Below are 22570 nucleotides of genomic sequence, written 5' to 3' on the forward strand. Positions count from 1 at the left end.
ATATATATATATATATATATATATATATAAAACAGACTTCTGAAAATATCTGTGGGTTGTCAGATTTGTAAGCACTAGGATGCCCCCAAAAGACAATACGTATGCCCTCCACTACTGAAGATCATTAAGTAAAAGGATTTATAGGACAGACTCTAAATTGTTAAAGCTGGGGGCATTTGTTACTTTTTGCTGCTATCTAAACCTATAGGCTTTAAAAAGTTTTTCCTAGCTTCTTCCCCTTTCCAAAAGAAAACAAAAAGGAAAAAAAAAGAAAAATGAGAAATTGGCCGGGCTCGGTGACTCAGCCTGTAATCCCAGCACTTTGGGAGGCCAAGGCGAGTGGATTGCCTGAGCCTGCGGGTTCAAGACCAGCCCAGGCAATTTGGTGAGACCTCGTCTCTACAATACATCAAAAAACAGCCGGGCAAGGTAGTGCGCGCCTGCAATTCCGCCTACTTGGAAGGCTGAGGTGGAAGGATCGATGGAGCCCAGCAGGTCGACGCTGGGGTGGCCATGAGTGTGCCATGGCACTCCAGCCTGGGTGACAGAGTGAGACTCCAATTCCAAAAAAAACCAAACAAACAAAGAAAAACAAGAAATTACTGCTGGAGGTTTCAAAGCTCATTTATTCACTATACATAAAGAGTATAAAATGCAAGTAAATGTTTCAGTGTACATTTCAGAATATCTCTGGGTCAAACTCACAGTAAAGAAGGCCAGCAGATGAGTGAAGGAAATGAATAATGTGTAGGCTGAATAGACTAAAATGATGAACATATATTCAATTTCCTATCTAAAAGTTAAGTGAAATACTGTGGAATTTAAATTTTTGATTAAGAAGTTAAGAGCAGGCCAGGCATGGTGGCTCACGCAATGCCCAGCAATTTGGGAGGCAGAGGCGAGAGGACTGTCTCAGCCCACAGGTTTGAGACTAGCCTGGGCAACATGGTGAGACCTCATCTCTAAACTAACTAACTAACTACTAACTAACTAAATAAATAAATAAATAAGCAAGCTGGACATGGTGGTACATGGTGGCTCATGCCTGTAATCCCAGCACTTTGAGAGGCAGAGGCAAGAGGACTGCCTGAGCCCACAGGTTTGAAACCAGTCTGGGCAACATGGTGAGACCTCATCTCTAAAATAAACAAACAAATAAATAAGCAAGCTGGGCATGGTGGTACATGCCTGTAGTTCCAGCTATTTGGAAGGCTGAAGCATAAGGATCATCTGAGCCCAGCAGGTTGAGGTTGTGGAGACCAGTGTGTCACTGCACTCCAGCCTGGGGGACAGAGTGAGACTCGGACTCAAAAAAACAAAAAAGTTAGGAGTCATTTCATTAACTAATTTCTGTATCTCCAAATATCTTAATATTCTTAAGATTTGACAATCCTTGTTTGTCAATAACAATATTTTTCCTCTAGCTAAGCCACATTTAACAGATGAGGTACTTTAGAAGACAATGAAAACAGAATTTTAAAATTATAACACAACTGTATAAACAAATGTATTAAAAAAGATCTTACAGTGTTCATAACTATTCTATTTATCTATTTATGAAAATATTTATCATTAAAAATAAAATAGCCGGGCTCGATGGCTCAGCCTGTAATCCCGCGCCTTTGGGAGGCTGAGGTGAGTGGATTGCCTGAGCCCGCGGGTTCGAGACCCGCCTGGGCAACTTGGTGAGACCTCATCTCTACAATAAATCAAAAAATCAGCCGGGCGTGGTAGCGCGCGCCTGTAGTTCTAGCTACTTGGAAGGCTGAGATGGAAGGATCATGGGAGCCCAGCAGGTCGAGGCTGCGGTGGCCAGGAGCAGCCACTGCACTCCAGTCTAGGTGACAGAGTGAGACTCCAACTCAAAAAATAAATAAATAAAATAAAATAGTCTCTAGAAGCTAAAAAAGGCAAGGACAAGGATTCTGCCTTCAGAAGAAACCAGCCCTGCTGACACCTTGACTTTAACCCAGTGAACGTAAAACTGACTTTAACCTAGTGAATTCAGACATCTGACCTACAGAACTGTAAAAGAATAAATGCATGTTGCTTTAAGCAACAAAAAATTTTAAAATGCATCAAAAACAAACTAATAATCCTAACCAGTATATCAGAAATCTTTAAGTAAATATTAATCCTATAAAACTATAACAAACTTGACAAAAAATTAATCTAAAATACATAATGACAGCCTAGTGGCACATAAGTGCTATAAAACCAAGAGATAAAACTTATAACATGGGATTAGAAATAGATGATGAGTGATATATAAAAAATATTCTCCAGATGAAATATAATACTTCATCTCACCTTCAATGGCTATTCGCCTCTTAGGCCAGTTTTTGTTTTCTCTTGTTAAAATATCTCGTATCCGTACACATATGACATATTCCTCCAAAGCAAAATCCAGTGTGTAAAATTTTAGCAGCTCTAACCATAACTGTCCCAAGGATACCTGATTTGGTATTTCCAATGTTAAAGGAGACTGGAAAAGAAAGAATGCTTTTCATTTAAGCTTCACAAAACTATAGGATCGATGAATTTTCAGTTACAAGATGTTAGAAATCATATTTTCAAAAACTAAAGCATGAAAAAAAATAACTTGCCAAAAAGCAGTCAGTTTGAGGCAAAGTTGGGGACAGAATCCCAGTTTACTGACTCCTAGGAATTCTGTATTCTTTCCACTAAATCAGTGATTCACAACCTTGGTTGCACATTACAATCACATGGGGAGCATTAAAATACACTAATGTCTGAATTCTACACCACCTCCATCACCTTCAATACCCGTTTCCAAGATTCTGATCTAACTAACTGGGCGATGGAATTTCTAAAGCTCCCTAAAGTGATTCTCAGGTGCAGCCAAGGCTACAAACCACTGTATAACAGTGTTGTAGTACAGAGCTGTAGTATAGAGCTGTACTACAGTTCTTCATTGCAATAATTATTTTTAAAAATCTAAACTAATGCACTGGCTTTCATAAAACAAGTTTCTTCATTCAGCAAACGTTTCTTTACAATCTAGTCCTTGACGTTGGGACTATCATAAAATAAATGAGAGCTCACATTTATATATAATGCTTACCATGCACCATTCAGTCTTCTAAGAGCAACATATATATCAACAATTCTCACAATTCTATGAAGTAGATACTATAGGGTAAGGATTTAACATACAACCACCTGGCTACTGGATTCATGTTATGAATCACTACACTAGATTGCTACTCAAATAGGGGTGAGGTCCTACTTCATACACCATTAGGACAGGGAGAGACAATTTAACAATTACAATAAAGGTTTCATGCTAAGAAGGGCCTCTACATTAGGGGGATCATAACAGAAGATGTAATACCCAAATTCCAAAGAATTAGCTAGATTAAAAACTAGCTAAAAGTTACCACTAGGCAGCAAAAAGGTAAATACACATTAAATTCTACAACTATTCATTGAGTGCCTACTATGTGCCAGACAGTGCCCTAGGCACCTGGGATATATCTTTGGGGGGGGGGGAAGATTCTTGCCTTCACAGAGCTTTCTGGGGAAAGAAGACAAACAAGCTTAATAAGTAAATTGCATCGTAGAAGAAGAAAAGTGCTATGGAAAAAAGAAAAAGTTGTTGAGTATGATAAAAGTGATGGGTGTGTGGGAACAGGAGATTAGTGTTTAATAGAGTAGTCAAGATAAAACTTGTTGAGAAGAAATGATTGAAAGAAGGGGACACGTGCTCTAGGAATGGGAAAGAGAGTGAACACACAAAGTAGGAGTGTGACCACCTTTAAAAAAAATAACAAAAAGGCCAGGCACGGTGGCTCAAGTCTGTAATCTCAGCACTCTGGGAGGCCAAGGGAAGAGGATTGCCTGAGTTCAGGGGTTGGAGACCAGCCTGGGCTACTTGGCAAGACTTTGTCTCTACAATAAATCAAGCAATTAGCCAGGCATGGTAGCTCCTGCCTGTAGTTCCAGCTACTTGGAAGGCTGATGTGGAAGGATCACCTGAGCCCAGCAGGTCGAGACTGTGGTGGCTGTCAGCATGCCACTGCACTCCAGCGTGGGTGAAAAAGTAAGACTCCCACTCAAAAAAACAACAAGAAAAAAGCTAGTGTGGCAGAATGAGAGAAAAAGTAGAAGAGGAAAGCAAAGAGCTAGCCAGTTAGACAGTAAAGACTGGTTTGTTATCTAAATGAAATGAGGAGCCACTGAAGCATTTGGAAGAGGAGGAGGATAGGAATGATGTGACTTTAGATTTAGAACCATTCTGACTGTTGTGTTGAGAAGAGATTGTAAAGGACAAGAGTAGATGCAGGGAAACCTATTAGACGGCTATGGTAGTAAGCCAGGCCAGAGATGATGGTGGCTAGAACCAAGAGGGTAACAATGCAGGTGGTGAGAAGCGATCAAATTCTGGATGTATCTGGAAGGAGAGAAGACAGGATTTCCTGACAGACTTGATATGAGATATGAAAGAAAGAAAAAAAGATGACTGTTTTTTCACTGAGCAACTGAAAGAATGGATATGGGAAAACTGAGTGTGAAGCATGTCTGAGGGGAGGATCAGGAGTTCAATTCAGACACATTAAGTTTAAGACACCTATTAGACATGTAAGAGGAGACATTAAATGGGCAGCTGGATATACTACAGGGTCAGGAGAGAAGTCTGGCAGGAAATGTAAATCTGAGTCACCATCATACAGATGGTATATAAAATCCACGGGATTGGGACAGGATTACCAAGGGAGTGCACACACACAAGAAAAAGGGATAATGAACTGAGCCCTACAGCACTTCAACATTAAAAGACTGGAGAGGGAAGGAGACACCAGCAAAGAAGACTGAGAAAAAATAACCAGCTATGGGTGTGCTGTCCTGAGTCAAATGAGTACATTTTTCAGAGAAGGAAGTAATCAACTGGCAAATGTTGCTGATAAATCAAAAACAATAAAAAGCAGCTGGGCACAATGGCCCATGCCTGTAATCTCAGCACTTTAGGAGGCTGAGGCAGGTAGATTGCTTGAGACCAGGAGTTCGAAACCAGCCTTGGCAACATAGTGAAATCTCATCCCTACATAAAACTTTAAAAAAAAAAAAAAAAGCTGCGCATGGTGGCAGGTACCTGTAGTCCTAGCTACTTGGAATACTGAGGTCGAAGGACAGCGTGAGCCCAGGAGCTGAAGGCTGCCGTGAACTGTGATCATCGTGATTGTGCCACTGTACTCCAACCTGGGCTACAGAGTGAGAGGCCAACACATACACACACACACACACACACACACACGATAAAAACCATTGGATTTAGTAATGTGGACGTTATTAACATTGATAATACAAGTTTTGGCAAACTGATGTGTGACACCAAAGCCTGATTAGTGTGTGTTAAGGGAAAACAGAAAAACTAAAAAATATAGACAATTTTTAAGAGTTTTACTGCAAAAGATAGAAAAGAATAACTAAGAGGGGAAGTTTTGTCAGTTTTTTGGTTTTTTTTAAATCAGAGTCTTACTCTATCGCCTAGGCTAGAATGCAGTGGCATGATCACAGATACCACAGCCTCAACCTCCTGGGCTCAGGTGATCCTTCCGCTTCAGGCTTCCAAATAGCTGGGACTACAGGCATGCACCACCATGCCCAGCTAAGTTTTTTATTTATTGTAGAGACTTATTTATTTATTGGCTGTCACCTCAAACTCCTGGGCTCAAGTGATCCTCCAGTCTCAGCCTCCTGAGCAGCTAGGATTATAGGCGTGAGCCATCAGAAAATGACTTTAGATAAAAACAGGAAGTTTACTTATGAGAGCAAGCAGCAAAGCAGAGTATGTAAGTGTAGATGATGGTGGGAGTGGAAGTTCTCCTTTGATTGCTTCCGTTGTCTCAGTTAAGTAATAAGCAAGACCACCAGCATTAGTGGTTTGAGAAAAGCATATAAGGTAGTCTAGAAAAGTGGAAGAGTTGAATGGTATATATGGAAGTATATTCAGGGAACTACAAATAATTCAGTATAGCTATAGCAATGATTTAAGAAATGATCAAATTTCTGTAATGCATCTCTCTTTTTTTGAGGCAGGGTCTCACACTCTGTCACCCAGGGTGGAGTACAGTGGCATGATCATGGCTCACCACAGTCTTAATCTCCTGGGTTCAGACGATTCTTTCACCTCAGCCTCCAAAGCAGCTGAGACTACTGGCATGCACCTCTATGACTGGCAATTTTTTTTTTTTGTATGGATGCATTGCCCAGGCTGGTCCTGAACTCCTGGGATCAAGGAATCCTTTCCCCTAGGCCCCCCAAAGGGCTAGCATTACAGGCATGAGTCACTGCACCTGGCTATAATGTATCTTTCTACTTAGGAGACTATAAACTTCTAGGGGACATAACCCATGATTCATCTCTGGCACTCAAGATAATGCCTGGCACATAGTGGGTCCTTAATAAATTAATGTTGAATGATCAAATAAACAAGCCACCCTCTCATAGAGCACAGGGCCTTTATCTCTCCACCCAATCTGGCAACATCATTCCCATGCAAAAGTTTGATCAGAGCCCAACTCCTGAAAGAAATTTTCCTTGTCTAGATGAAAAAAGAATTGCCTTGACATGATTCAAACAATACACATTTTCCAAAACAAGGTATAAATTCCTTAGGGAATCTCAGTATGAAAAACTAAACCAGATCAACCCCTCACTTTACAGATGAGGAAAATGAGGCCAAGAGGCTTGCTCAAGTCAAGGTCAGTCAATCTACTATTAAAATAGCTTCAATTGAAGGCATTACAAATTCTACAGATAGAAAAGCCAACAACAAAAACAAAAAAGCTTACTTTGCCATGTTTTTCCTTCATGGCATTACTTTGGTTGTCTGTTTCTGTCTTCTTGGTATCATCTTTTGGTTGGTCTGCCTTAGCTTTGTTTTCCTCAGCAATTGAGTTTTTCTCAGTTGCACTACTTGAATTATACTCCCACTTCACAAACTTCTCTTCTACTATTCCCTTCAGCTGAAAGTCATCCATTCTTTTTGGGTCAAAGCCTTCAATCTATATAAAAAGGCATTCCAAATTGGTAGTGGAAAAATTATTAAAAAAACAAAAAAAGATGGACAAACAGACAAACTAGAATTCCAGCTTAAAATGTTTGAGCAGAGCACTCTGCAAGAGCAAACTACGTATACACATGCACATATGTTACCACAAACTCATGCTTACCCAACTTCCAAGTAAGCAAGGAAGAAGAGGGGGTTTTCTTTGTTGCAGAAAAAACATCACCATTAAAGCAAAACAGTAAGAGGGTATTCCACCATCAGTCTGGGAGTCAATATAACACAACTGCAAAATGAAGAGGAAAAAAGTATCACCATTTAGCTTTCTTTAATTGTCACAACAAAAGTAGCTTGATTTTCCTACCCTAATCATTGCAAAACATTCAAACAATGAAAAATATAAGAAATCTTAAAAATATCACCCTGAAATTGTAACCATTAGAATGCTGGTAACCATCTTTTCATTATTTTTATGCATACAAAGATACATATTTTAGTTAAATGGGATTGTATCATATGTAGTGTTTTTGCTGTGGATGCTTATTAAAAATATTCTTTCCTTATTTCACCTCTACTTCTGCCTCAATGATGAACAACATATACTCTTCCATACCTTTTTCTATACTAAAATAACTATATACAAATACACGTTTCTATTTTCTTTATAGATATGGTGAGAATTTAATGGTTTTATCATTATTTTACCAAGATAGTATATTACAGACACCTCTCTGTATATTACTCTTCTCCCTTAACAATACATCCCTCTCAGTCATTTAGCACAGATTTAACACATTATTATTATTATTATTATTATTATTATTGAGAGGTCTTACTCTCTCCCAGACAAGAATGCCAGCACACAATCATAGCTCACTGCCGTCTCCTGGGCTCAAGTCCTCCTCCTACCTCAGTCTCCTGAGTAGCTGGGACTTCAGGCAAGGGCACAGTGGCTCACCGGTCTTATCTTTGCATTTTCCAAAAATTTAGGTGTTTGCTTTCCTGTAACTCTCACATCCAACACATCTGCAAGTCCTATGTCCAAAACTTACCCCAAATCTGTCTAATTTGCTTCATATTCACTGTAATCTATCATAAATTATCATCACTATATGATATACCACAAAAGCCTGCTCACTGGACTCCCTGTTTCTATTCTTTACCCAAGAATGATCTTTTCAAAGCATAAATCCCATCAAGTCATATATTATTTTTAAAACTCTTCCTATGTTTTCTCACTACTTGTAATATCCAAATTCCTCACCATGAAAACTGTCTATTTGACCTCATCTCCTACTACTTGCACCCTCATTCACTTCATTCCAGCCACTCTAGCCTTCCCTTTTTGCTCCTAATGAGTTCATTCATACCTTAGAGGCTTTGTACTAGCCTTTCCTTGGAGGCTATTCCTTGAAGGCTATATTTTCATGTGGCTAATTACTTCTCTGAGCCTAAATATCACTTCCTCAAAGAGCCTGTCCATGACCATCCAGTGTAATGTCACTCTCTCATCACATCATCACATTTTTACAGCATTAAACGCTACCAGATACTGTGTTACTTATACATTTGTTTACTGTCCGGTTCTACCAGAAGTATGTAAGTGCCACAAAAGCAGGACTTTGTATGTGTTTAGATGTCCCCAGCCTCAAGGACAGTATCTGCCACATAAAAAACATTTAATAAATGTTTGCTGAATTAATGAATTTGTTCAGATTTCACTGTTACTTCTCAATGTTATAATTTTCTTCCTGTGTCTTCAGTGTTAAATTTATTTCTAAGTATTTTATACTTTTTATGTTACTCTCATCAAGATAGTATTTTTCCCCATTTCCATTCTAACAGGTTATTTTTATGGTAGAGAAAAGTCATTGATTTTTTTTAACGTCTATCTTGTATTTAGTAATCTTACTAAATTCTCTTATTAATCCTAGTCAATTTTGACTGGGTTTTCTAGATATACGATATCACTAACAAAGAGATAATTTTATCATTTTTCTGATATTTACATTCAATTATTTCATATCCTTTAATTACATTTCCTAAAATCTCCAAAACAATGTATAATGTCAAAGGAAAGCATCTCTATAATAGTCGTCATTTTACACATATGGCTTGAGCAATTCCCTGTTTAGAATGATGTTTGTTATTAGTTTGTTTTGTTTGTAAATAGTCTTCATCATTAATTTCCATTTCTAGTTTACCTAAGAGCTTTTTGTTTTAAGAAGGACATGCCCTATTAACATCCAGAAGTTTTTTATCTGCTTTAATTTAATATAATTAATTATGTGAACAGACCTCCTGATATTAAACCATTCTTAAATTCTTAAAATAAATCCTTTATGGGCATGGCACATGAACCTTTGATACAGTAATATGTTCCATATATTTATATTTTATTTAGACTATAGTTTCCATATATGATTGTCCTACACTGGATTGGTTTTTAAAATTATTATTTTCTTCTGTAGATAATAACAACTTAGCACAATAACAATACTACAATGTTCTGGCACATTTAAGATTATAATTCAAAATAAGAAGATAAAAAATACACTTGTCAAAAAGAGCTTGAGGACAGGCACGGTGGCTCACACCTATAAACCCACACTTTAGGAGGCCAAGGTGAGAGGACTGTCTGAGCTCACAGGTTCGAGACCAGCCTGGGCAACTTGGTGAAACCACACCTCTACAATACATCAAAAACTTAGCTGTGGCATATGCCTGTAGTTCCAGCTACCTGGAAGACTGAGGAGGAAGGATCGCCTGAGCTCAGCAGTTGAGGCTGCAGTAGATGGGAGTGTGCCACTGCCCTCCAGTCTGGATGACAGAGTGAGACTCCAACTCAAAAAAAAAAAAAAAACTTCACATATTCCACTAGAATAAATTCTCACTTATCCAAAATATTAAGACAAGGGTCAAAGGCAGGAAGATTGCTTGAGGTCTGGAGTTCAAGACCAGCCTGGACAGCATAGCAAGACCCGAGTCTACAAAAAATAAAAAATTAGCTGGGCATGGTGGTATGCACCTGTACTCCTAGCTACTCGGGAAGCTAAAACAGGAGTATCACTTGAGCTCAGGAGTTCAAGGTTATAGTGAGCTATGATCACACCACTATACTCCAGACTGGGCGAAAGAACAAGACCCTGACTCTAAAAAATAAACAAACAAATATTAAGACAAAAGATAAACTGCCTAATGAGTATGTTAATTTAAGCAAAAAATCCTTTACAACTATAAGAAGCTGTCAATGTATTCTTTTAATATTATCACATACTTACAGAAGAACAAGATTCAGATAGTTTAAGAGAGAACACTTAAAAACCCAGGGAATCTCTTTTAGATGTCAAATATTGCTAAAATTGTATTCTTACGTTAACCACCAAAAAATGGCTCTAAGATAACTTGACTAAAAATGGACAATAAGGCTAAAGAGTTTTGTCATCTACAGTTAAGAGGCTCTATCTAGAAAACTATTTCCTATCACTAAAATGGAAAAAATATAACTACTTAAAAGAAGGGAGAACCAGAGAGCAATCAGTTATGAGAATAAATTATATTATATGCTAGAAATATCTGTGCTTTACTAGATCACAGTTAATATGGCTAAAAACTTCAAGAAAAACAAAGCTGTTTTAAAAAATTTAGAAGAAAAATATGGCAGGAATTATTTCTAAGTTTCTTATAATAAACTAAGAAAATGAAAACCATGAAAGCAAGTTCCTTGCAACTAACACAACTGCCAAAAATGAGACACATTATTCTGTTGGAAACAGAAAGTAACCACTCTGCAACCAGCTGTGTAATATATGTTTCAGTGTCCTTCATTGACTAGTATGTTTTAGAATCAATATGTATCAAGTGCTAACATACTATGAGCAACTTTGCTAGGAGTCACTTAAGAGAACAATGTTTATAGGACACTTTTTTTCCCAAAATAAAAGTAGCTTTAAAAGTACTGGGTATCGTTTATATTTTTCTGACATAGTCTACCTATTCTTTTGAGTCAGCATCTCACTCTGTTACCCAGGCTGCAGTACAGTGTCATGTTCACAGCCTACTGTAGCCTTGATTTCCTTCTACCTCAGCTTTCTCAGTAGTTGGAACTATAGGTGTGCGTCACCACATTCAGCTAATTTTTTATTTTTTTGTGGAGACAAGGTCTCACTATGTTGCTCAGGCCTGCCCCCAAATCCTGGGCTCAACCAATCCTTTCACCTCAGTCTCCCAAAGTGCTGGGATTACAGGCATGAGCCATCGTGCCGAGCCTTACTTCTGACTTTTTCTATTGAATAAAACATTTCTGCAGCCAGGCTCGTTGGCTCAGCCTGTAATCCCTGTAATTGGGAGGCTGAGGTGAGTGGATTGCCTGAGCCTGCGGGTTCGAGACCCGCTTGGGCAACTTGGTGAGACCTCATCTCTACAATAAATCAAAAAAACTAGCCGGGCATGGTAGCACGCGCCTGTAGTTCCAGCTACTTGGAAGAATCGCCGGAGCCCAGCAGGTCGAAGCTGTGGTGGCCGGGAGCGGCCACTGCACTCCAGCCTGGGTGACAGAGTAAGACTCCAACTCAAAAAAAAAAAAAAAAATTTTGGTAGAAACTTGACACTATCTAATGACCACTAAAAAATAAGGGCACAATTAAAAAGTGCCGACAAAGAAGAAATTGAGTATTCTTTAATCTCTTATATTTATGTAGTATTTTGGAACTCAAAGTATATTCTCAAAGTATATTCTCATGAAGTATCTCACAGCATTTCCAAAGTAATTTCTCCCAATGGAAAAATTGAGGCTCAGATATAGCTGAAGTACCTTGCTAAAAATCACATAAAGATTTAGGAAAAAAACCACAAAAAACTAGAGTTGGAATGGGTTTATCCCATTTCATAGCACTGAATTCCTATAGTATCCTAGGCATTATGCTAAGCATACAGCATGAGATAAATAAGAGGTAGTTGCCTTCCCTCAACCTGATTTACTATTCCCACTCACTTCCAAGGGCTAAAAATTTCCTTTCTGAAGAAATTAGACTATTTAATTCAATATTTATTGACTGTCTACTATGTGCTGACACAGTAAAATGAGGAACTTGGAACCAGTAGTGAATAAATACAACAGATTAAAATCCCTGCCCTCAAAGGGTTTACAATTTCATGAAAAAAAAAACAGACTGCCTCGGTAGCTCAACCTGTAATCCCAACACTTTGGGACGCTGACGCGAGTGAATTGCCTGAGCCCGCGGGTTCGAGACCAGCCCGGGCAACATGGCGAGACCTCATCTCTACAATAAAAATAAAAAATAGCCTGTGTGGTAGTGCGTGTCTGTAGTTCTGGCTACTCGGAAGGCTGAGGCAGAAGGATTGCCAGAGCCCAGCAGGTCGACGCTGGGGTGGCCGTGAGCATGCATGCCATTGTACTCCAGCCTGGGAGAAGGAGTGAGACGCCAACTTTAAAAAAAAAAAGAAAAAGAAAAAGAAAAACAGACTGTAAACAAATTTATGTATGGCAGGTGGTAGTCAATGCTATAAAAAAAAAAGCAGGGTAAAGGTATGGAGGGTATTAGACGAAATGCTATTTTACATAGGGTGGTCTGGGAAACTCTGATAAGGAGAAATTTGAGCAGAAAGTTGAAAAAAAGTAAATGAATAAACGATTATGGAGACCTGGGGTAAGAACCTTCTAGATGAAGGAAACAGCAAATACAAAGGCTTCGGATAAAAAGAAGCCCCAACTTTAGGTTTTCTGGCTGTTCCTTACTTTTCAAGCTGTACTCGGCCCGGTAGTGCTGCCTCCAAGCATGAGGGTACTTCCCTAATCAGAGTTAAGACAAAAAATTCCAAAGAGAATCCTCTGGCCATTTTTGCTATGAAGTTATCACTCTACCACCACCTCTCTCATCAATTTTCTTTGGATAAGACTGAGAATTTACTCATCACTCGTCTAACAAGTGATGAATATGCTGATAGGGTAAGAACATATATACAAAAAGCTAAAATCTCTCTGGTCATTTGGACTATATTGGTAATTATATTAACCATTTCTTTCTACCTCCAAACCAAAGAAATGAGTACAAGGTAATCATGGCGTTTAGATATATAAATTAATTCTAATTTAGGAAACTAACCAATCCTCACCAGATGCTTAATTTCTGCCCAACCAGAAATTGCTACAGGTTATCAATGATTTAGAAGAAAGGCCAGGCGTGGTGGCTCAAGCCTGTAATCCCAGCACTTTGGGAAGCCAAGGTAAAGGGATTGCCTGAGCCCACGGGTTTCAGAATAGCCTGGACAATTTGGCGAGACCTCATCTCTACAATAAAAAATCAAAAAATTAGCGGGCATGGTATCACGTGCCTGTAGTTCTGGCTACTCAGAAGGAAGAGATGGAAGAATTGCCTGAGTCCAGCAAGTGGATGCTGGGGTAGCTGTGAGTGTGCCACTGCACTCCAGCCTGGGTCACGGAGTGAGACCCAAACTCGAACGAAAGAAAGAAAGAACGAAAGAAAGAATGAACGAACGAACGAAAGAAAGAGAGAGAGAGAGAGAGAGAGAGAGAGAAAGAAAGAAAGAAAGAAAGAAAGAAAGAAAGAAAGAAAGAAAGAAAGAGAACAGCATTCTTAGTAACTGCAAAAAATTATGCCAATAAAAGAACCTTAACATACATATCACATCTTACAATCTTATGACTTCAACTTATAATAAGACTGAAAACTTGAGCCTCATATATTAAAGATATAAAAGAGAACATTTCCACAGTACATACAAGGAGAATAAAGAACAATTAAAATTTAAAAAAATATATCAGTAAACCTGTATGCCTTTGAACCTTTTTATTTATGTCCATAACTTGGAACCTGCCACACCACTTTCTGTCTAGCACAGAGAACTATTTTGTCCCATGTTATGACTGATATTACATGTCAGTGCAAGATTGACTAATTTTGAAGATAAAATACTTTTCTTTCTCTTCCACTTACCTTAGCCCAGTAGCGAAAGGCTAACACCAAGGGAATAAAGACAGGTTCCACTTTGCCAAGAGCAGCAAGTAAATCAGTAGTGAGGCATGCCATATCATTTCCTGCACTCACTCTACAAAGTAAACCGCTATGAATGAGAAAGAAACAAATTTCACTAAATTTATACCTTAAAAAGCAGAATACTTCAAATCCTGTAGCTAACCTTTCTAGTTGCCATATTTTAATGTAGTACCTAAAAAGTCGTAATAAAAATAGATGTCTTAATAAATGTAAAGTTAACTGAAAACTATATATCATTCGATTACTAGAGTTCCTTCTATTAAGGAAAGATGCTCATGTTCATTTGTACTATAGACATAAATTTCAACTTTGCTTAGTATTTAAGTTCATGAGACATTAACTTCAAAAGCAGCATACAAACCATCAAAATTGATTTATATGAGAGAAAGGACATTGATATCTTTACTGTCAAATAGTGCAACATAATTTCCTAGTTCATTCTTTTTGCTTTGCACATAATAAAAGCATAAAATGAATACTGAACTGACTAGCTATACTTCTGGACTCTAATTTTTCCTGTCCAAGTTTTCATGATTTTACTAATATGTTATTTTCAGATTAAAGATTAGAAAGGATCTGCAGCTGGGCTTGGTGCCTCAGCCTGTAATCCTGTGCTTCAGGAGGCTGAGGTGAGTGGACTGCCTGAGCCCAAGGGTTCGAGACCCGCCTGGGCAACTTGGCGAGACCTCGTCTCTACAATAAATCAAAAAAAATTTATTTTTATTTTTTATTTTTATTTTTATTTTTTGAGTTGGAGTCTCACTCTGTCGCCCAGACTGGAGTGCAGTGGCCGCTCCCGGCCCCTGCATCCTCGACCTGCTGGGCTCTGGCGATCCTTCCGCCTCAGCCTTCCAAGTAGCTGGAACTACAGGTGTGCGCTACCATGCCCGGCTAATTTTTTGTTTTATTGTACAGATGAGGTCTCACCAAGTTGCCCAGGCAGGTCTCAAACCCACGGGCTCAGGCAATCCACTCACCTCAGCCTCCCAAAGCCCTGGATTACAGAGTGAGCCACCAAAAAATTAGCCGGGCATGATGGCGCACGCCTGTAGTTCTAGCTACTTGGAAGGCTGAAGCGGAAGGATCGCCGGAGCCCAGCACGTTGAGGCTGCAGTGGCCGGGAGTGGCCGCTGCACTCCAGTCTGAGCAACAGAGTGAGACTCCAACTCAAAAAACAAGAGAAAGGATCTGCATATTATCCCACAAGTCATGATTATATGTAAGTGAAAATAGCAACTACCTTAAATGGAGTAACAAAAGTACAGTGGAGATGTTTGGGAGCAGGAAAAATAAATCTGAGGTTGCCACACAGGAGATTTGAAGCGATGTGATTAAAAACACTACAAGTTAGATCGCCTCTATTCCAATTCTAGTTTTCCCATAAATGATGTGAATTTAGAGAAACTGATTAACATTCCAGGTCTCAGTTTTCTAATTTAGAAAATATATTAGAACTAGATCTCCATAGACCATTCTAATTTTAAATAAGAAATTACAGTGATCTTGAAATGTAAGAAATACAAGTTAATCAATAAAAGAATACTTTATCATTTCTGTATTACTTCTATTTCTCCCTTATGAATTTGAAATAGAATTATTTTAGTTTCCTTTTTCAAAAGCACTTTGCTCCCTCAGTCCTATAAACATGACTAGAGAGGCAAGATCAGTCTTCAGTAACTCAATTTCAATTTCAGTGAACTAAAATCTAGATTCTAACAGACTGTCAGATCCTTGAGAAGAGAGGCTATTCATTAATCATGCTTATAACCCTAGAGCAAAGCAGTACATACACATAAGTAAATGCTCAATACTGCTGAGCAAGTGAACGAACTTGAGGGAAAAAAAATGAAAGTTTTGCCTAGAATGTTTTATTTACAACCATCTGGCAATTCTATCACTAGTAAACATGCATTTGGTAAATTTCCTATTTTTTTTTCTTTTGAGTTGGTGTCTCACTTTGTCTCCCAGGCTAGAGTACAGTGGCATACTCACGGCCACCACAGCCTCAACCTGCTGGGCTCAGGTGATCCTTTTGCCTCAGCCTTCCAAGTAGCTGGAATCACAGGCATGTGCTACCATGGCTGGCTGATTTTTTTATTTATTGTAGAGAAGAGGTCTCGCCATGTTGCCCAGACTGGTCCCGAACCCCTGAGCTCAGGTAATTCTCTCACCTCTGCCTCCCAAAGTGCTGGAATTATAGACGTGAGCCACCGCACCCGGCTAATTTCCTTTTTTTTTTTTTGAGTTGGAGTCTCACTCTGTCACCCAGACTGGAGTGCAGTGGCCGCTCCCGGCCACCGCAGCCTCGACCTGCTGGGCTCCAGCAATCCTTTCGCCTCAGCCTTCCAAGTAGCTGGAACTACAGGCACGCGCTACCAGCCCGGCTCATTTTGATTTATTGTAGAGATGAGGTCTCGCCAAGTTGCCCAGGCGGGTCTTGAACCCGCGGGCTCAGGCAATCCACTCACCTCAGCTTCCCAAAGGCACGGGATTACAGGCTGAGCCACCGAGCCTGATTTAATTTCCTATTTTTAATGAATAGAAACTAGTTTAGTCATATTAATCCAAGAAGAAATCTGAAGCAAAAATTTCTCTTTGACATAGTTCACTACAAATTTGGTCATAGGAGTGTTATTATTTTTTTTTTACATTGTATCTTCATTGTTACCAACCTTTTTCGATCTTTGCACACCACAACAGGGACTTTTGCATGAAAATCAGATTCCACATCTACATATAATACTAATAAGGGAAAAAAGAAAAAGGTAAGCTAATGATAACATGTCTAAAATATTCACTCTATGGTAAACAATAAGTAATAGTTTACAGCCAAAAAACACTCTCATTGCTTCTGTGGGATAATCCACTCTTATCATTACAAGCATCAACCCAACAGACTCTCTTACCTCTCTTGGTGTAATTTTCTGTATATCACAAACCACAGGTACAGTCCCAAACACTGTCTGAAAATTGTAATCACCTTAAGAAGAAAGGTCTTAACATTCCTAAAAGTTTGAATATTTCCAAGTAAGTAGATAATCTAGTCAAAGTTGTTAAACCTTCATAGATATAGCAAAGAGAGGACACAACTTACTTCTGAGGGCTACTTCCACAGGAGTCACGAAATGAAGGACCTATCATGCTTTGACAGTTTAGTTCTTTTAAATTATCCATGCAAGTAGAAGCTAACTCTGCTGGCCACATTTCCTGTTAACATATGAAGAATTTGCCTAATCAAAGCTGCTAAGGAAGGACTAACTGGATGAAGTACATTTCCACCCTAAAGTCTTTCTCCACACCTCCAAGGTTAAGTCCCATGCCATAAATGTCTAACTCTTTGCACTCAGAGACACACTGCTGATCACCTATCAGCACTCAACTGCACTTTTTTACAAAATCGTGAAAAAGAATTATTTCATATTAAATAATATAGCATGGGAACCAATTGTTTTATTGTAATGATATTTGGCTTATAATGGGATTTTGGACATTGAGAAACTCATTCATGACAAAAACATCAAAACTGTATATCTTATATTTTTCTAACATGTGGTAACGTGAAACAGTCACCAACATGCATTGTAATTTGCTGTTGTTTTTTTTGAGTCGGAGTCTCACTCTGTCACCCAGGCTGAAGTGCAGTGGCATACTCATGGCCACCATAGCCTCGACCTGCTGGGCTCAGGTAATCTTTTCACCTCAGCCTTCCAAGTAGCTGGAACCACAGGCATGTGCCACCACACCTGGCTGATTTTTTTATTTCTTGTAGAGACAAGGTCTTGCTAAGTTGCCCAGGTTGGTCTTGAACCCCTGGACTCAAGCAATCCTCTCACCTCTGCGTCCCAAAGTGCTGGGATTACAGGTATGAGCCACTGTGCCCAGTCTGCATTGTAGTTTCATTGATACATGTTGTACAATAGCAATCTGTTTGACGTCTTCTACCTGGTGTTTTTCTATTCAAACATACAATGTAGTTTCATTTTCTTCCTCCCACATTAAAAATATGTAATTTATTGTCCAGTTTGTTGTTGGAAGACAATGTGAAAGGATGCACTCATGATTCCTGAAAACTACTTCTCAACTGATTGATCATATTTCAGTATATATTCCATTTCTTTATTTACCTCTTTGTGCAATTTGAGTGAAAAACTTCAAGAAAATATACATTTTTGAAAAATCTGCACTGGCATAAGATTGTCCTGTATAATCATCAGCAATTTCTTTATGTCCCGAGAGGGGACATCCAAGTGGTTTGCTGGATTTAAGATGTTCCCTCATATGATGTCCCCTAAGAGGGGACATCTGAGTGCAAAGTACTAATCTAAATAAAATTCAATAAACATTATTTTGTTTGAAATTTTTTCAGTAGTACTTATTGGAATGATTAATATATTCAAAAAAACATGCTAAAGACCTGCATGTCAGAAATTTTGTTATGTATGGTGGATGAAAATGAGTGAGACGCAAAAAAGTCAGTAAGAGGTTTGGAAAACAAACATATAAATAATAAATTCTGTAGATGATTGGACAGAGGTCTCTAAAGAAGGAGTCTCCAAACCCCAAGCCACACCAGTCTTGTGGTCTGTTAGGAACCTGACTGCACAGCAGGAGGTGAGTAGTTGGAGAGGGAGGGAAAATTCATCTGTATTTACAGCTGCTTCCCATACTGGCATTACTGTCTGAGTTCTACCTCCTATCAGATCAGAAGCGGCATTAGATTCTTATAGGAGCATGAACCTTATTGTGAACTGCGAATGTGAGGGATTTAGGTTGTGTGCGCCTTATGAGAATCTAATGCCACTGCTGATCTACATAATAAATGCAATACACTTGCATCATCCTGAAACCATCCTCCCCTCCCCCTGTCCATGAAAAAACCGTCTTCCACGAAACCAATCCCTGCTGCCAAAAAAGTTGGGAACCGCTGCTTTAAAGGATATAATAAGGACACAAAGAAGGAAATCATTAATTTTACAATCAGACTGAGTTGTATAAAGCTATATGACTTAAGATGGCCTACTTATATATTTTAGTGGAAAAGGAATATTTTAAATATTTGTACAAAGTTAATACCATCTAGTAAGTCTGAAGAGGTAAAAACTATGTCTACCCCTTATCTGTAATAACCTTTAAGGTTTTTGAGTAATTAGAAACAAGTATTTATTAGGGGGAAAAAAACTATTAAAATACCTTTATAGGATAAACTTTACCAAACTCATTCTTTAAAAACTAATTTCCTAAGACAATAGCCAACAGGAAGCTGATAAACAAAAGAGTTGATGAGGCAGGGAGAAGAAGAAAAGTTTAGAAGTGACATTAAAGTCAATGAGATGGTAACTCTAAAAAAAGGATCTCTCCTCTAAGCCACATTGCAAAAACTTTTGCCAGGTACTTTTGTTTCATATAATTTAAGGTAATAACAACAACCATAGCAGCAAACATGTAATAAGAGGTTACTGTATACCAAATACTTTTCTAAACTATGGCTTAACTCATTTCATCCATACAATCTTCTATCAAAAAGATACTATATATTGTTGCTACTTTACAGATGAAAAAAGTATCAACACTAAAATAATTCATCAAAGGACATACAACCAATAAGTGACAGAAGTAAAATCTGAGCCCACAAAGTCTAGCTCCAGATTCTGAGCTTAATTTTAAGCATTTACTTCAAAACAAGAAAAACAGTAAGTAAAAAACAAGAAAACAGGGCAGGCAAGGTGGCTCAACACCTATACTCCAAGTTCTTGGGAGGCCAAGGAGGGAAAATCACTTGAAACCAGGAGTTAGAAACCAGCCTGGACAATAATGCAAGACCTCATCTCTACAAAAAGTATTTTTTGTTGTTGTTAACTAACTGGGTCAGGAGGCTAAGGCAGGATTGTTTGAGCCCAGGAGTTTGAGGCAGCATTGAGCTATGATCACACCACTGCACTCAGTCTGGTCAAGTAAGACAGACAGACAGAAAATAATCCTCCAGCTTATAATACATGACCAGAGACCTGGCTGGAGAATCTTGCAATTTTTTTAAGTTTTTAAAATTTTTACATATATGAATGACTTCTTTACAAAGGCAATCCAGACAGACTAGGCACATATGAAAAATTTACTAGGTATGATTTAGATGTAACATAATAACATTGTTTCAAGTGTGGGGGGATATCTACTCAATGCATGCACACATTTTTATTCCAAGTTTTTCCTTAACCTCCCTTCATCAATGATTATAGGTTTTCTGTTTTCTATCAGACAAATAATCTTCAAAGCTAATATTTTTCAAGTTACCCAAAAGGCAGCAGTTTTTTACATATCAATTTTAATAAGGCATTTTTACCTAAGTGACAGGTACATTATATTCTCTAGTACATCTACTAAACCATGTAAATACATATTATATGTATCTACCCATATGTAATACATGCTAGCAGTTTTAGTTTCAATTTGGTTAGCCAAATATAAGTCCTTTAGAAAGAATTTTTTTTAAAAAAAAGGAAAAGAAAGAAACTCACCATTCTTTTTTAAAATCCCAAGCACTTGTATAAGAAGATCTGGATGATTCATCTAAAAAAGTTTCAAATTAAATCAAAAGACTAATTTCAAAGTTCAAATAGCAGAACACTAGGAAGAACTCAATTTCATTTAAAACTAACATTTAAATGAAATCATGCTTGGCATTTTTAAAAAATAAAAACAATAGTGTTTTACTTTTATGTCCAGAAAAACAGAAGTAGAATCTAACAATGACAGAGCGCTATTATCCCAGCAATATTACTAGAATTAATGGGTCTTAGAGCAAGAAAAGGTCTCAAAATTTCACAGCAATACAAATGAAAAAAAATGACTTTACCAAATGACTGTTATAAAAACTTTAAGGAATATAAACAACTGGCAACTTGATGAAAGGGCTTAGAGTAAAATATTTCTTTAAGTAACAAATTTGTCAAATGTTTAGTTTAAAGTGTACTTTGCTGCTATTTAAGAGTACTTAATAATCATACATTAATTACAAAGTAAACATACCTGACTAAAAAATTAAAATACCAAAATTTCACTCAAATCAAGAGCATAAATATCTTATACAAAAATTGTTACACATAAAATACTGACTAATTAACTTAAATGTTTATATATCAACAAATAATATTAGCTACACGATACTGCTAATATTGCTAATGATATAGGTACTACTTATTAAAAGTATCCATATGGGCCAGGCTCGGCACAGCATGTAATCCCAGCACTTTGGGAGGCCAAGGCGAGTGAACTGCCTGAGCCCATGGGTTCAAGACCAGCCCGGGCAACTTGGTAAGACCACGTCTCTACAATAAATAAAAAATTAGCCAGGTGTGGTAGTGTGCACCTGTAGTTCTGGCTACATGGAAAGCTGAGGCAGAATGATTGCCGGAGTCCAGCAGGTTAACACCGGGGTGGCGGTGAGCATGCCACTGCACTCCAGCCTGGGCGACAGAGGGAGACTCCAACTCAAAACAAAAAAAAAAGTATCCATATGTATAAGGCATATACTAAAACACTTGATTTCTGATATACACCATCAAATATCATATAAAAGTTATTATTCTTGTTATTCCTTTTCATCTGAGGCTCAAAAATTATCATAGCTAAGATCTGAACCCAGATGTTTGATTTTAAAACTCTTTCCACTTTCTATACTGCTTACCTGAAGTAAAAACTGTTCAACATGCTCAAATAGAAGCATTTTTTTCCTTCTATTGTCTTCCTTTTCTGCTTCCTTTTTCCCCTGTCCCTTATTTCTTTTAACTTGCTTATGTCTGAATCCTAATAGTAATTTCCAAAAGCATCGTTTGGTCATGAAGCTAATATTCTCTAAAAAGATAATCCATGAAAACTATGAAGTAGTAGTAAAGAACCACACAGGAAAGGTTCTTTTCTAACTACTTACCTTGGGAGGAAATTTTATATCTATATTAACATCACTACTTTTCAGAGCAAATTTAGTCAGAGACGAGCCATACAACCTAAGTGAACACTCTGAAACAAAGAAAAAACATCAAAGCATTAAATAGTGTGCAAATATGAGAGCTTTAAGAAATAGTAGCAGGAAAATCACATACACTTCAATTCTATGTCTTTTAGTTCTAGTAAAATAATTATACAAGAATGACATCGTTTTTAACAGATCTATAAAATAATAAAAACGTTTCCCAATTATAGGGTGCAGGAACAGAGAAGTGAGAGAGAAATTACTCTTAAAAGTTCAGTGTTTAAACAAAACTTTAGTAACAGTTCATATAGAAACGACTAAGAATAGGTCAACCGCAGTAGCTCACACTGGTAATCCCAGCACTTAGGGAGGCTAAAGAGGACTGCTTGAGCCCAGGAAGTCAAGAGCAGCCTAGGCAACACAGCAAGACCTCATCTCTACAAAGTGTAAAAATAAAAATTAGCCAGGACTAGTGTCACACGCCTGCAGTCCCAGCTACTTGGGAGGCTGAGGCTGAAGGATCACTGGAGCCCAGGA

General features: G+C 38.1%; 1 protein-coding gene across 7 annotated transcripts in view; it reads right to left on the bottom strand.

Moving 5' to 3' along the window:
• The window catches only part of ZCCHC11 (zinc finger CCHC-type containing 11), a 143580-nt gene that overhangs the window by 52727 nt on the left and 68283 nt on the right, over positions 1 to 22570 (bottom strand). For 6 of the 7 annotated variants that reach the window (XM_008067552.1, XM_008067556.1, XM_008067551.1 and 3 more), the window contains exons 6-12: positions 21992 to 22080; positions 20580 to 20631; positions 16740 to 16809; positions 14008 to 14134; positions 7197 to 7316; positions 6816 to 7028; positions 2311 to 2485 (exon numbers count right to left, since the gene is read on the bottom strand). In XM_008067552.1, coding sequence (XP_008065743.1) covers positions 2311 to 2485; positions 6816 to 7028; positions 7197 to 7316; positions 14008 to 14134; positions 16740 to 16809; positions 20580 to 20631; positions 21992 to 22080 — 846 coding nt within the window. The remainder of the gene's footprint in view (positions 1 to 2310; positions 2486 to 6815; positions 7029 to 7196; positions 7317 to 14007; positions 14135 to 16739; positions 16810 to 20579; positions 20632 to 21991; positions 22081 to 22570) is intronic. The other variant, XM_021717348.1, reaches the window with a different exon arrangement.

This window comes from Carlito syrichta, unplaced genomic scaffold (genome assembly GCF_000164805.1).
Source record: "Carlito syrichta isolate Samal-C Ts95f unplaced genomic scaffold, Tarsius_syrichta-2.0.1 Scaffold309703, whole genome shotgun sequence".
Classification (NCBI taxonomy): Eukaryota; Metazoa; Chordata; class Mammalia; order Primates; family Tarsiidae; genus Carlito; species Carlito syrichta.